Source organism: Cetorhinus maximus, chromosome 13 (assembly GCF_964194155.1).
Source record: "Cetorhinus maximus chromosome 13, sCetMax3.hap1.1, whole genome shotgun sequence".
NCBI lineage: Eukaryota > Metazoa > Chordata > Chondrichthyes > Lamniformes > Cetorhinidae > Cetorhinus > Cetorhinus maximus.
Genome location: NC_135891.1, coordinates 90,012,810 through 90,028,276, shown reverse-complemented (window position 1 = coordinate 90,028,276; position 15,467 = coordinate 90,012,810). Strand labels below are relative to the sequence as shown.

Below are 15,467 nucleotides of genomic sequence, written 5' to 3'. Positions count from 1 at the left end.
CATTATTATCCACACAGGTCAGCAGGTCATAAATACAGTGGAATTAAATGACCAAGTTACTTTAACCAAGTGATAATCTTGTGAAAGCAGCTCATTATCACTGAGATTTGGGAGGCGCGCTGGGTGTTGCAGTGGATTAAACAGCCCTGGAGTGTGATCTAGCCCAGGCTGGTGGGAATGAAAGTCCCCTTTGTCTCAACTGTGTAGAAGTTCTGCGAAATTAGTTTGGATAATTTTGACCCTAGTTAGCATGGGCTGCCAAAATTTACCCCATTTTCATCACTAACTGATACTCCCGAATGGTGTGAGAAATGGAAAGATGTTGCACTGGTGCAGGAGAGGGCACTTTTTGAGGGCTGAGGTGCATTAATGGAAAAGCATAGAGGAAATTTTATTCTCTACCTAACCTATGCTGTGCCTGACCTTGGTATGCTCAGTGGGCAGGGAATGTGTTTGACTTACAGGGAGTCTGTCTTACACCACCTTAGATATGTTTTATGTTATGGGGACCAAGGTGGAAAGTGTTCAGCTTCCCTGGATTGGTGTTTTTGCCTTGTGCAACTACTTTGTAAAAGAGCTGCAAATAATACCAACTAGTTTGCAACATAAGTAAATAGAAACATACTTTTACATTTTTAATTACAGCCCTAAATAAGCCATTTCACTTCAAAACCAGCACTGCCAGTGAGTTTATAATGTGACGATGGACCAATACTCGAGAACAGCCCTGATTTCTTGTGGATATTTAATGGAAATTGTGGAGTGAGCTGTGCCTCATAATATTCATACCCCAAACCAGCACAATAGGCAAGATGTCATGAAAGCATCTGCACTTAAACGAATTGCTGCATTGATTTCATCGGCTTCATGTAGTTGCACCTTATTGATATAGTAGATAATGGTATCAGGCTAGTCCTAGGCTGACCCCAACTTAGGCTGAGGTAGAGGTGCTGCAATTGACCACAATGCCCTTTAGCTGAGAAGGGGAAAGATCAGTCAGGGTTTCCTCTGTTTTTAGCTGTTCAGTGATTACCATTGAAAAACACGTGAGTATATCTAGGTTATGACAGAATCAGTCCACTTATGTTGGTATCCATAATTATGTGGCCTGCTGGCACTCACCAACTTAACTAGTGTGACAAATAACCACTAAGGTGAGGAAATAGAGGTATGCAAGCACCTATAGAACCAAGAGTCAACACCCAAAACCATAAAAGGACACATGCTGATATTGGCATTTAGCCTACAATTGATCAATTTTGTAACTCTGTATTTTGTTTTTCATCAGTAATTCTTACTCAGATCATTTTTGAAGAATGAAGAGGAAAGTTCTTCCAGAAGAACAACTTACTTTGGTCAGAAACTGCCTCATTCCATTGGATTCGAGTGATATGACATCATCGCTCGCGGCTGGGCCTTATGTGTTACAACATGTAGTATGTGAAACTTGGGCAAAGAAAACAGCTGGAACAGAATTCATGTTGGGGGAATGGGATCTATGACACTTTGTTGGGGGTGGTGGGCCAGCAGTTGAACTTGTTTTAGTGTTAACAAAGTTTCTGCCCAACTCTCCTTGCACAGCAATCATATCATGCGATTCTATGTGGTCGATACTTGTCAGTGACAAATCACTGCTCAATAGTCTGTGTCCAGCCGAAGCCTGTTCAATTAGATTTTGTCCTCACAAATCAATTGCAGAGTGCCATGATCAAACTCACAATGAATATGTATGTTTTTGTTTATCCAAGTCTATGCAGCTTTTGGCAATTTGATTCCAGTTTTGTAAATCATGTGTGAGCAATCAAGCTCTTCATTTTGTGCTGAGGTTATTTTTGCACAAGTGTTCGTCAACATAAATTTGTTTGTGAATATAAGTACAAATCTGAGTTATACCGAAACACTGGTAGCTATAAACTTGGAAGCACAATGCAAAACTGAACTTGCCTCAGATGGCAGAAGTGCATTTTTCTTAATGATGTTGAATATGCAGTTCTCAGCCATTTTATTTATTTTTCATGGGGAGAGGGGTGTAGAAAGCAGAGCAGTATTGTGATTTTGGCAATCATTCAGAAATATATATATATATAAAAACTGCATGTCTTTCTATGACTTTAGTGTTTATTTTATGTGTTGATCAAGATGAGGAATATTATATGGAATGGAACATTTTTTCCAAATCAGACACCCAGGATTAGAATCAGGCATGTCACAAGTCAGGTACAACACACACTAGATGCAAAGTAAAGCATCCTCTACATTGTCTGATCAAGCACTAGGGTCAGGTGCAGCATGGGTTAGATGCAGAATAAAGTTTCCCTATATTGTCCTGACAACGTATCTCAGCCCCAACACCCGGAAAGCACTCCTTTGCTTTTGTGACACATACATGTTTCTGAAGTACATGTGTATTCCTAACAAACTATACTCTTCTAGACATCTTCTCAGTTGCAATACAGAATTTCTGGTTATATATGAATAGTTTAATATTTTGAATTTTGTAATGTCTAGAAATTTATAAGTTGTTGCAACCCAAAAAGTTAATGTGTATTGTATGATAAATTCCAAAATGTATATGGTGAATTCTCTTACAACTATGAACGTTGCACTGAAGTAGCTATGAAATGAGCTGCCAGATCAGTCAGTTTGGCAAACTTTGCATGTTCATTCTCTATTAACGCAATTGTGTCAAGGACATTACATTCCCAATCCAGATTACAACATAGGTAGAGATGAGCAATGCAAGTTGCTCTTCCCAGCTCATCCATCACAAAAGAACTTATAGTTTTCCCCCTCCACCCTGATTTCATCACTGAACTGTTAATTTAAGGATACCCAAACTGCAGCCCCATTAGGCCTGACAATTTGGCCCTTCATACACTGGCAACTCAGTCCTATTTCTGCATATACCTTTTACTTGTTTATTCTGTTTGAAGTTTAATTTGGAATTGCCTATTCTTCTGCCTTATTGGTGTACAAATTTTAACCAAGAGTCATAGATTTAAACTTTATACAGCAAAATCCCTATTATCCGGCATACATGGGAAATGGGTGGTGCTGCTTAATCAAAAATGCTGGTTAACAGAGAGCTCCATTTAGCAATGGAATACAGCACAACACTTATAGCATGAACTAATATGCAAGTACTCAGGAAGTAAAGAACATTATTCTTTTTACTTCTAATATTCAACAGTACATTAAAACATATAAGTATAAAATAATACAGTATACAGGTACGGGTTCTGGATAACTTCGTGATTGCTTCTGGTTGGCAAAGTATCAATTTGTATTAGGGGAACACCAGAAACCCCGATTAGTAGAGAATTCCAGTTGGTAGAGTGCCAGATAACACTAAGTTTATTGTATATGGTCCTGACATTTCTTGGTACACATAGGTAAAAAGTTCTGACTCCGTGTCTTAAATGGCTTGAATTTTACACCCCCTATCCAGTGGATTCCTAGGCCTCTGAGGCTAGCAACTGGAAGTATACAGGTGTTAAATGGCCATTGAAGTGCATCATTTGTAATAATGGTGCATTCTATTTCATGCTTTGTGAGCAAGTTAATTCATGCTTTTGACATGCTGTTGAAGCTTCGTCTTGCACTCAACAGGACAGTTTTGCAAGAATGCCATTTGTGAAGGGAGCAATTTATACTGCAAGAGAAGAGAGTGCTGATTGGTTGGCAAGTGACTTTGATTGGTAGAGGCGTTGCCATGGAGAATACACCAGGGAACAGTTAACTGCCAAGCTTTTGTTTAAGTTTAAACCAGACTGGTCAACTCTGGTCAAGATATTGCCCTGGGGAATGAACCGACTGGCGGATCATGTCAAACAGCACACCCCTTCAGCTGTTTGCAACAGACAAAATACTGACTATACCCAACCAGCCCATGCTTGTAAAATTCAAAACATAGTGTCCATCATTAGATGTGATTCCAAACTTGCTCAACAATCCTGATTGTGCTAAGAATTACACTGGCAAACAATTTAAGATTATAAGTCGGGCTCACACTGTGACTCACGCATGCTAGCAGCTACACATATTCAGACAGAAGGAGCATGTCAACACATTGCGCCCTTTTCAACTAAAGAAAGCTTGTGGGACAGCCATTCCCTGGTTCATTCCCTAGGGCAATGCCTTGACCAATCAGTGTCGACCTACCTGGTTTGAATTTAAACAAAAGCTTGGCAGTGAACTGTTCCCTGGTGCAATCTCCATGGCAATGCCTCTACAATCGGAGTCCACTTGCCAATCAATCAGCACTCTCTTCTCATGCAGTATAAATTGTTGTTCCCTTTAAAATTGGTATTCTTGCGAATCTGCCCTGATGAGTGAAAGACAAAAAACTTCAGCAGCATGTCTCTCTTTTTCAGTAATACTGAAGTTCTGTACAACCAAACGACTGACTGTCACAGAATTGTTATGGCACAGGAGGAGACCATTTGGCCCATTGTGTCTGCACCAGCTCTCTGAGCAATTCACGTAGTACCATTTCCCTGCCTTCTCCCCGTGACGCTGCACATTATTCCTTTTCAGATAATAGTCTGATTCCCTTTTGAATGCTTCAGTTAAATCTGCTTCCACCACACTATCAGGCAGTGCATTCCAAATCCTAACCACTCACTGCATAAAAAAAGTTTCTCCACGTATCACTTTTTCTTCTTTTACTATTACTTTAAGTTTGTGCACTCTCGTTATCCATCCTTTCATCATGAGTAGGAACAGCTTCATCCTGTCTACTCTGTCCACTCCGCTCATGATTTTGAATACTTCTATCAAATCTTCTCTGTTGTCTTTTCTCGAAGGAAATCTGTCCTAACTTCTCCAGCCTATCTTCATAACTGAAGTTCCTTGTCCCTGGAACCATTCTCGTGAATCTTTCCTGCACCCCCTCTAATGCTTTCAAGTCCTTCGTAAAGTGCGGTGCCCAGAACTAGACACAGTTCTCTAACTGAGGCCTAATTAGTGATTTATACAAATTCAACATAACCTCCTTGCTGTTGTACTCTATGCCCCTATTGATAAAGCCAAGGATACTGTATGCTTTATTAACTGCTCTCTCAACCTGTCCTGCTGCCTTCGATGATTTATGTACATATACACCCAGGTCCCTCTGCACCCGCTTTAGAGTTTTGTACCCTTTATTTTGTGTTGTCTCTCCATATTCTTCCTACAAAAATGAATCGTTTTACACTTCTCTGCATTGAAGTTCATCTGCCATTTGTCCGCCCATTCCACCAACTTGTCTATGTCCTTTTGAAGTTCTACACTATCCTCCTCTCAGTAATGCTTCCAAGTTTTGTATCGTCTGCAAATTTCGAAATTGTGCCCTGTTCAACAAAGTCTAGGTCATTAATATATGTAAGGAAAAGCAAGGGTCCCAACACTGTCCCCTGGGGAACCCCGCTACAAACTTTCCAGGTTTGTATAGACCCTTGGAGTTAATTTGTCACAAGACTGAGACAGGAAGCCTGTCTGTACCTAGTTTCCAAATTTTAAATGCAGCTTGATAGAATTTTTAATCTAAAAGTTGGGCTACAATGGTTACATTAGCACACAACTCCCATGTACAGCTACGTACAGCAGTGCATTGTTGCAGATTCCGGCATAAGAGAGAAGAATGTTTGACAGGAAGATGTGTAGAGACATACTAAGCTAAGTTGGCTAGACGGCTGGTTTGTGATGCAGAGTGACGCCAACAGCACAGGCTCAATTCCCGTACTGGCTGAGGTCATCCATGAATAGCCCACCTTCTCAACCTCGCCCCTCACCTGAGGTGTGGTGACCGTCAGGTTAAACTCATCACCAGTCATTTCTATCTAATGAGAAAGCAGCCTATGATCCTCTGGGACTACAGCAACTTTTATTTCAGGCGTAACCAAGTTTTTATGGAAGCATTAACTGAATCATCGATTATGATTCCCAAAATATTGGTTAAAACAAATTTTGGAATGCCTTGTGATCGAGAGGAAATTTGATTCAAGTCACTATAAACTAACGACCCTTGTTATAGCATAGTATTCTTGCTTTTTGGCAGTTTTGGTCCAGTGACTCATTCTTTTCTCTAAGTCAGAATGTTATGGATACAAAGCCCTTTCCAGTAGTTGAACATCTGATCAAGGCTGAACATTCGACTAAGGGAAAGCTGTGTTGTCTGAGGTGCTGTCTTTGAGATGAAATGTTATGGCTCCTTAGGTGTACGTAAAAGGTCTGATGGCATTATCTGAATAAGAGCAGGGAAGTTTCCCTTCTGTCCTGACCAGCATCACCAAAAACAAATGAACAGTTCATTTGTCTCATTGCTGTTTGTGGGATCCCTGCCTGGTAAACTGTTTACATAACAGTGATTACAATTCAAAAAGTAACTCATTAGATTGTGAAGTGCTTTCGGACATCCTGAGGATCTGAATCTTAAAATCTAACAGCACAGATGGACCATTCTGTCCGTCATTCCTGTGCAATTTTTTGAAAGAGCTGTCCTAATTAGTCCCACACTCGTTCTTTCCCCATATCCCTGAAAATGTTTCCTTTTCAGGCATATATGCAATTCCCTTTTGGGAATTACTATTGAATTTTCTTTCAACACCCATTCTGGGGGCTCTTGGCTGGTCCATCAGATTTTCTGCCCTGTCCATGATGGTTCCAGCCGTCGACGGGACCGGAAAATACTGGCCTCTTTATGTACAACAAAAATCTGCTCATCTCACTCTTGGTTCTTTTGCCAATTATCTTAAATCTTAGTTTTCTGTTACCGAACAAGCTGTCAATGGAAAGAGTTCCTCCTTATTTACTCTTGATAAAACTTCTCATAACTTGAACTCTTAGATCTTGTGCTAACTTTCTCTGCTTTAAGGAGAACAATCCCAGCTTCTCTAGTCTCTCCACATTGTGAAGTCTCTCATCCCTCGAAAGATGCTATATAAATGCATAGTTGCTTTATTTTTCTCTGATTTGTTACAAGTGCAGAGTTCAATTAATTGGGCTCTTTGGACTTTTTATGTATGTGAATATAGTACCTGCAATCATACTTCAATGTTCCATTAGATCAGGAGTTCCATCCACAAGTGTACTGATGGCCAATGGAAAGTCCCACTAATATTGTATGAGTGGTGTTGTGAAGTTAATGGTAGAGGTATACTGTTAGTGCAGCGCATAGGAGTGTCCAACTTTGTTGTTTGAATTTCTGGTGCCTTAAATAGATTTAAAATTGAGTAAACTTTACCCTGCTGTAAACTTGTAAAATTTTTACATAACCAACCTGATTGGATCCCTGCTAACTAGTATATATCAGCTGTAAAGTGTTCACTGTGCCCAATATTAATTATCGTTCGCCTTTCTGATAGTCGCTCATGTTGGACATGTGTGTTTGTATGGAGATAAGAGGTATGAGAGTAATAATGAAATAGTAACCCAAGAAGTTCTGATGTCCTAACACTACAACAGTGACTATGCTTCAAAACTGCTGCATTGATTGTAAAGTGCTTTGGGATGTCCTGAGGTCATGAAAAGCGTTATCTAAATACAAGTCTTTCTTTCTAAACGGAAATAGCGAAGCCTCTTTTGGCTTTTAACAGCTACCTGAACTGCTGCTACTTAATCACTCCAGAGTTTGTAAGATATATGCTGCTGATTTTATTATTTCCATCCATTTTAGTGCTGATTGTGGGACTTGGCTGCCAACTTGCTCTGTGCTGTTGATTCGCAGCGTTGATCACATTGAAGGATTAACAATTAAAATGACATTACCAAAAATTTACTGAGATACTATCGGCATGTAGTATGAGAGTTGGATATGATCGGTAGCTTTTGATCATTTATAATGTTTGCGTTGAGCAATATTATAATGATTGAACATTAGTTCTCATATAGAATCCTGAAACATTTTCTAAACTAAACTTAAAAAGATTAATTACTTGCAAGTTTATTTCTTTCCCCTGTGTATCTCTTCCTGACTACAACTTTGTCACTATTGTTCGAGTTCTGGTGCCCTAAATTGATTTAAAATTTGAATGTAGTTTACATTGCTCTAAATTTTCTCTTGTAAAATTTTCTGGTGCTATATCCTGGGCCTTTATTGCTGAATCATTGCTTTCTCCAGCTGTGAGTTTGTCACCTTCTGACTATTAATGCATTGAATTTGGGAGAATCTTGATTGTGGAGGCTTGGGTGTAATGTGTGGACCCAGTACTAATGTCCTTTCACATCATCCAGAGGCTGGGAATTGGGAAAAGATACATTTTCACAATGATTTAAGGACATGTGCTGTTGCAATTTACCTGCACCCTGTCTGTTCACTGGTGCCAGTGCAACATTTAAATACCTTGTTAAATTTTTCAGAAGTTAAATAATCAGACCTGTTGACTGTTTGATTTCAAAATAAGTGAAAGGGAAATGAGTCAGTGCTGGAGGGCAAGGTGATGGTGCCCAGGGTTTTGATATAAACCATGTGAACCCAGGATAAAAACTAATCCAGTGTAATGTGAGGTTATCTGTTTTAATGTGCAATTATCCAGTACATAAAATTCCTTGGTTCGTTACAATGTTAAGGCATTAGAAATTGGATCTCCACAATGTAAACCCAGGGGTGGGAGGGGAGATTTTCGTTTTGATGCATGCACATGAATTGTGTTCTTCCATCTTTTACTGAAATGATTAGTACACTGGAGTAGTTTTTATCACGTTTCTTCCCCAGCTGTGTATCTACTGAAAAGGTAATCTATTTTAAAAGGCTAATATGTATATAATTGATTTTCATAACTATTTCTATGTTCCCTAACTTCCCCCACACCCCCTGGCCTCCTCAAATTTAAGCTTCCTCCAGGTTAAAATGATCCATCGTTGCTTTCCTCCTCAAATCAATGCCAATCCATGGTTGAACGATTGACAGTTGTAATTAAGCAGTGGAACTGTTTTGTTTCCTGGCCTGCATCTGCCCGACCACATCCCCCACACTCCAAAAAAAATCTGATGAAGCAAATAGTGTGAATGCCTCTGTTCAGGGGAACTTAAAAATGATGTAAATTGTATAGCTCAACTTCTGCAATACTTGCAATCAACTCTCCTATGTCCATAAGATGTAGGAACGGAAGTAGGCCATTCGACCCATCGAGTCTGCTCCGCCATTCAATGAGATCATAGCTGATATGGTAATCCTCAATTCCACTTTCCTGCCTTTTCCCCATAATCCTTGATTCCCTTACTGATTAAATGTTAGTATACTCCACTGATGTGTGAAGTTTCCAAACAGAATGGTGAAATGCAGTGGCAATCACAAACCTCGTGTTACTTTCTCTTTTTTTCACACAGTTGATAGCAATATCATTAATATTTTGGCATAAAATGCTGAAAATACAAGGAGGGATATGCTCTTCCGGTTAATCTGTCTTTTCAGATACTAGAGGAGTTGCTGCACATTTCCTGCATTATTTGTTATTTCCGATATTTCAATATTTGCATCTTAATAACTGCTGAATAAAAATGAAGGTGATCTCTGCCACATAATTAGAATAACAACCCATCTATATTAATTTTGATTATTTATCACAGTGCTCAAGTCATCCTGAGCCTTGGCGGTATTGATATTCACAGCATTTTCTGGTCCAGTATTAAAATATTGATTATTGTAACAGCCCTAAATAACACAAACCTTGTATCGAATAGTGACAGAGGTTAAAATGCATCTCCCAAGAACCTGGGAATTATTTAATTTATGCTCCTTGGCTGGGAATTTATTGCAGATATAAAAGTTAGACTAGCTGCCATTTTCTCCCATGTAAAGTGAGTTTGTTTTTGTATCCACACAGGTTGCAGAGCTGCAATAATAATGGTCTGCTCATGTAGCTAGAGAAAAGTAATAATAATAGCTGAGTCAGCAGATACAGAATGGAGGTTTTAGCATTTGGTTCAAATTTAATTTAAAAATGCCTTTAATTTTCATATCACTACTTTGAGTAGACAGTGAAATTTAATCAGGAATGGGAAACAGCTAATGGCTAACAGGTTCATTGTCAGCGATCATTTTAAATGATTTTCATGTCTGGAATGAAAAAGTAGTGGAAGTATTAGATATCTGATTTTGTTTTCACTGTGCAGAGCACCCTAGTCCAGTCTAAACATGAATTTTCCCTCTTTACAATAAACTATAAGCTATTAGTGGCAGCTTGCTGTGTACTAAATGGGTTCACATTTACTCTCATAGCAGTCACTGCATTTCAAGATAATTCATTGAACATGATGCACTTTGGGATATTTGAGATGTAATATTGCGCTAGATAAATGCAAATCTTTCTATCTATTCTTTTGGAATTGTTTCATTTTAACAACAAAAGCACATGGTCAAAATCTTAAAATGTCAGAAATGCACAGTGTAAGTCAACAGTTAAAAGAAGAAAAAGCATGTGAAAATTTCAGTGGAGACCTTTCACTGGTTCTAAAGCTCTCCACCTGAAATATCATTGTTTTAGGTGCTGAAGAGCTGCTGTAACTTTCTGACATTTTCAGCTCAGTGGATCTTTTCAAAATTACTTGACACACACAACCTATTTCGGACTGATCATTTGCAGCACCTCGTACAAGTGTTCTACCGGTGGCTGTCAACACAGGTGGTTTTAGTGATGTTGGCACCAAGTTTTTGGTGACTGAAAGGATGAGAAATTTTATGTGGATTAATGGCCATTCTGTACCTGAGAGAGAATGGTGGAGGGAGGAATATTAATTGAGAAAAAGTGAAAACTTCATATTTCCAATAGCCCATTTGTATCTGGTAACATTTCAATATATGTCCATATAAGGAGCTGTTTTGCATAGTTTATAAGCTTAGACAATAGATTTATCTCCTTAGACGTCTATATTAGACCTTGTACTCAATGTGTATATCATTGCTTTGTTTTCTTTGCTGAAATTTAAATAGTGGTCTATGATTTCTGTTAAATAACATGTGAAGAAAATCTTTTCAAGTGTGTTTTATCTTTATAAAATCAGTGTTACTGTAAGTACGCAGGATGGGTAAATAGATAATTTAAAAGAAATATTACATGGTAGTGTCTATTTTATTTAATTCCTTTTATAAGTTGCGGTTTAGAATTGCAGACATCGGTACTTATATTTAACAGGCATTTCTTAGATTGGAAATTTTGAGGACAGCAGAAGTTTTTTTTGCATTTTCCAAGATTTCTGAATAAGAATCAAACAGAACTATATCTCAATTGCACTCCAGTAATGTATTTTTTTATATATATAATTAAGGATCTGTCTACATCTCCCAGATCCATTTTATCTGCCTTTTATTCAATTTGTGGTGTGTTCTTGCTACTGGCTTCAGATGTGCCTGCGTACCACAAGGAGCCTGCCACTGACCACCTCTGATTGGGCAAATTTTGCTTTGGTATTGCCACTATTTGCACACTATCAGCATACCAGGAGCTGGTAGCATTAACACAGCACAAGAAGCAATAGGAAAATATCGATTGAAGGGTCCAGTAGCTATAACTAAGCTATTCAGTTTTGCCATGCACTGAGGTTATTCACTAACTGTTGACCGTTGCCTGTTATCCTAATTGGTAACTTTTTGAGACCACATTCTCAGACTGACCTCACAGAAAATCCACTGCTTCTCTGTCTTTCTTTCTCAGTACAAGTGGTTTGGAACAAATGAGTAGACACTGGTTTAACTCTGCTAATTGTTTCCTCAATTATAAGTATCAGTAAGATTGCTTGTTATTCTGAGACTGGTGTAAAATATGTAATCTATTCAGCCGACTAGTTAATCTAGTTAGGTTTCAGCACACATCAAAGTTGTCACTAGAATTTCAGTGAAGTGTGAATGTTTTGGCTGTGCTTGAAAGGTGGTGAGCACTCAACAGTACAATTAGATCTTGGCCCCTCAAATTTAGCTGTATTTCAAGAGTATTTTGAACTGTAACTCTAGGGTGAAGTATGGCTTGTGGGAGCAGTTTGAGGGATTGGATTACGAGCATCAAACTGTATTGGATTTAAGTACAATTTTTCCTGTAGTACAATTCCACCAATACACTAAGTAAATCCAGCAACAAAACTATTTTGTTAACTGTGTTTTATGTTTTATCAGGTGTTTAGATTTCTCTAGTTGGAATGTTGGCTGGATATACCAAATGTACAGCAAAGTACCTTTTTAAATATTAATGATCAAATCAGGCTCAATTTGTTTTTATTAATCTTAACCAGTGATTATATTGAACAATAGGTAGTTGGGAGAAAAATAGTTTAGGAATTTTTGATAACTGAAATTGTAATTGTTCTGAATGTTGAGTGATCCAGGAGACATGATATTTTATCAATCACAAACTTGTTTTTTCAAAAAAGACTTTTCAGTAATGCACAAAAAGCAGAACCCAGGAAGCAAAGCCTTCTGCTCAAGTTTCGAATTCTGGTTGAGTTAAAACTAGGTTTAAACTTACTGTTTACCCATTTCTGCCTGTAACTCATCCCTGCCCCACTCCCCTTCTTCCCATCTTCTGGTTCTACCTAGGGTAATGGGAATATTAATAGTCTCAGAGAATAATCTGAACCCAGTAAGCAGCGAGCATCATTTTACAGTAGTGCCCCTTATTTGAGGGGTTTTATACAGGTGCCCTGTTGCTGCCCCTTTTAATTTCAGGGTGAAACATCTTCCAGAAAAATATGATTCCATTCCTGTACAATGTAAAAAGACTTAAAAGAAAGTAAGTGGGTTTTTTTATGTTTGTAGCATCCCATATAACTTAATGGGTTTAATACAACCTCAAAAAGTTTGATACTTTAACTGGTTTGAAATTGAATACAGGAGATAGTAAGACCAGATGATGGCCATTAGGTTAAATGAGCCAATTGTCAAATCAACCCCACCTTCTCATCAGAACGCTCGATCTCTTCAGAAAGACAGTGTCTTAACTCCATTTGTACTGTTTATTTCGGCCTCCTTCCCTAGTAACTTGCACCTAATCTGATTATCCTAAAGATCCCCTGTTTTCTCTTTCTATTGCTAACCTAGTTTGTCAGTTCTGTCCCATTAGATTTGAGTAATGTGCCCCTTCAGTTCTCATCATTCAATTCTCAGCAGGATCATTGAACTCAGGTACCTGAGCTCATGTATTACAAATCCACAGACTGAAACTTTTTGCAATAAAGTTAGTATTTTTTCAGTGTTTATTGCTCTGCATTTCTACGTAAACTTTTATTCTGGAAACCTACTGTTTTTAACATCATTGATTGGTCTGAAAGTGCAATGAGACTCCCTCCAGTGGCTTAAACAGGAAAAGCAATGCAAAGGTAAACAAGATGAACCAGAAGGTAAAAGCAAAAAACTGCGGATGCTGGAAATCCAAAACAAAAACAAAAATAAAAATACCTGGAAAAACTCAGCAGGTCTGAGAGCATCTGCGGAGAGGAGGTCCTAACTTCAAACCTAGGTCTGTGCTGAGTGGTGCAAGGGCACAATAATTGATGCTGTACTCCAGGGCCAGGGGTGGGATTATTGGCTAATATCCATATCCCTGATAGCTACTCTGACTTCTGGAAAGTGTGGATGCTGGGTGAGGATATCATTTAGCTCAATGCTATGCCTCCAATAGTCACATAATTTGCATTGTTCTGATTTGACTATATGGAGCATCCACATGGACGAGCTACCAGAGAGCTGCTGTGGAACTGTATTTCCTACATTAATAAGCACTTTTAAGAGGAGGTAAGAATTTTGGCAAAAAGCAAGCTTTGTGGTGATGCTACAAACTTCAAAGCACCATGGCTTTAATGGACCATTTGATTAGTTCTTGTTAAATATTCTAATTCTGATATTAGCACAGAATATCTTATGTATTTCAGTGCTCCTGACACTTTTAATCAAATGTCTCAGCAAAATTAAGTTTGAATTATCTGTGAAGATTGTGGGTATTTGGAGATGTTGTGATGTAACTATTCTCACTCATTGCGATAGCATTTAGCAGACGTACAATAGCAGCAGATGCCATCTGCAAAAGCAGGCACATAGGCCAATTTCTAAACAGTTTTGCACCTTGTCCAGAATGATTGAATGCATTCACAATTTAAACAGTGTGAAATGAAGAGCTGCTCTTGTTTTACAGTGTGGCAGTGTATGATACCAGTGTTTTGCTTCAATGGGAAGGATAAGATTGCTACCAAGAAATGTCACTGCCTCTGATTTATTCAGGCATTGTCAGAGCACTGCAGCAAAATATTTAGCATTTGTAAATTTAAATGATAGAATATAGTTAGTTTTAAGTTTGCAGGAATACAGTCCTGCATAAATATCATGAAGTTTGTTTGACAGCAAGTTTCCTGATTTATAAGGTATCTGTGATTTGTTATTGTCCCTTTGTTCCTGATAGTATTGTTATTAAAACTGAGGCCAGTGGCACAAATAACTTCTTTTTTGTACATATGCTGTTATTTTGTATATATTTGTTAATGATTGTACATAAAAAAGACATGGAAATATTTCCCCCCTTTGGTGTATTTCTAAATCAAAAACTTATTTGATATTGATTAGTGTATTAGTGCCTGGCAGCTGGCAAGTAGTACACAAGGGGTTAACTCACGTTCCCCGTTATAAGTAGTGAGCAACGTGAACCTGCTTCATACTGTGACCCAGCGATAAGTCTTACTTTCAGTTAATGAATTTCCAGGTAGTGTGTTTAAGCCATCCTGTTGCTGCACAGGGGTGTTCTTTTTGTACCTTTGTCTTTATTAACATTCAGAATCGCCCTCTACTCCTGAGTTCAGTCGTAGTCTGCTCTGAAAGCTCAAGGCATTTTTTTTTTTTTCAACTCCAGGTCATTTACATTTGGCAAATGACTAGGCATCTGAACATAGACCTGTGTTAAAATGGAGCGTGTGTGTTGCTCATGCATATTTTTAATCCTGATTTAAACAATTAGGTTTGTGAAGTTAGATGAAATTCGTTTGATAGTTCTTTTGTTCTTGCTGCTGGTTTTTCTTATGAAATGTCAACATTATAATAAAACACTACATTGCTGAATGTCTGCTGTTTGGTTTTTAAAATGCATTTTAATTGATGTTTGAATTCAATATTTTTATTTAAAGTTTCTCACAAATCAACCTGTGAACTTAGTATATGGTAATTTAAAAATAATCCTCGATTATATAGGTTTGTACAGAAACCAGATTCCCATCGTGTTAATCTAGCAATCCCTCTATTTGAAGCACCCTTTTTTGAGTTTGCTAATACTATGCCACCCTGAGCAGTTACTTCCATATGATCACCATGCTCTGTATTTTAAAGTTGGTGCCCTTGTGCTGTTGATTCCTGACGTTCTAGTCTTGTGTGGCTGGCAGCAACACCAGGTAAACTTGTAAAATTGTTTAGGTTGGTGGTCTCAGTTAATCTGGCAAGTTTACTTTGGTGTTATGAGATCTGCATGTCAGGAGTTGGCAGCACTGAAGCTACATAAAAGCATCAGTTTGTTTAGGTTTAG

General features: G+C 38.2%; 1 protein-coding gene across 1 annotated transcript in view; it reads left to right on the top strand.

The window, feature by feature from the left end:
- Positions 1 to 15,010, top strand: part of pip5k1ca (phosphatidylinositol-4-phosphate 5-kinase, type I, gamma a) — a 109,691-nt gene extending 94,681 nt beyond the window's left edge. The window contains exon 19 of the mRNA XM_078555744.1: positions 1,289 to 15,010. Within this exon, the coding sequence (XP_078411870.1) occupies positions 1,289 to 1,291 (3 nt within the window). The 3' untranslated portion in view covers positions 1,292 to 15,010. The remainder of the gene's footprint in view (positions 1 to 1,288) is intronic.
- Positions 15,011 to 15,467: the final 457 nt, after the last annotated feature.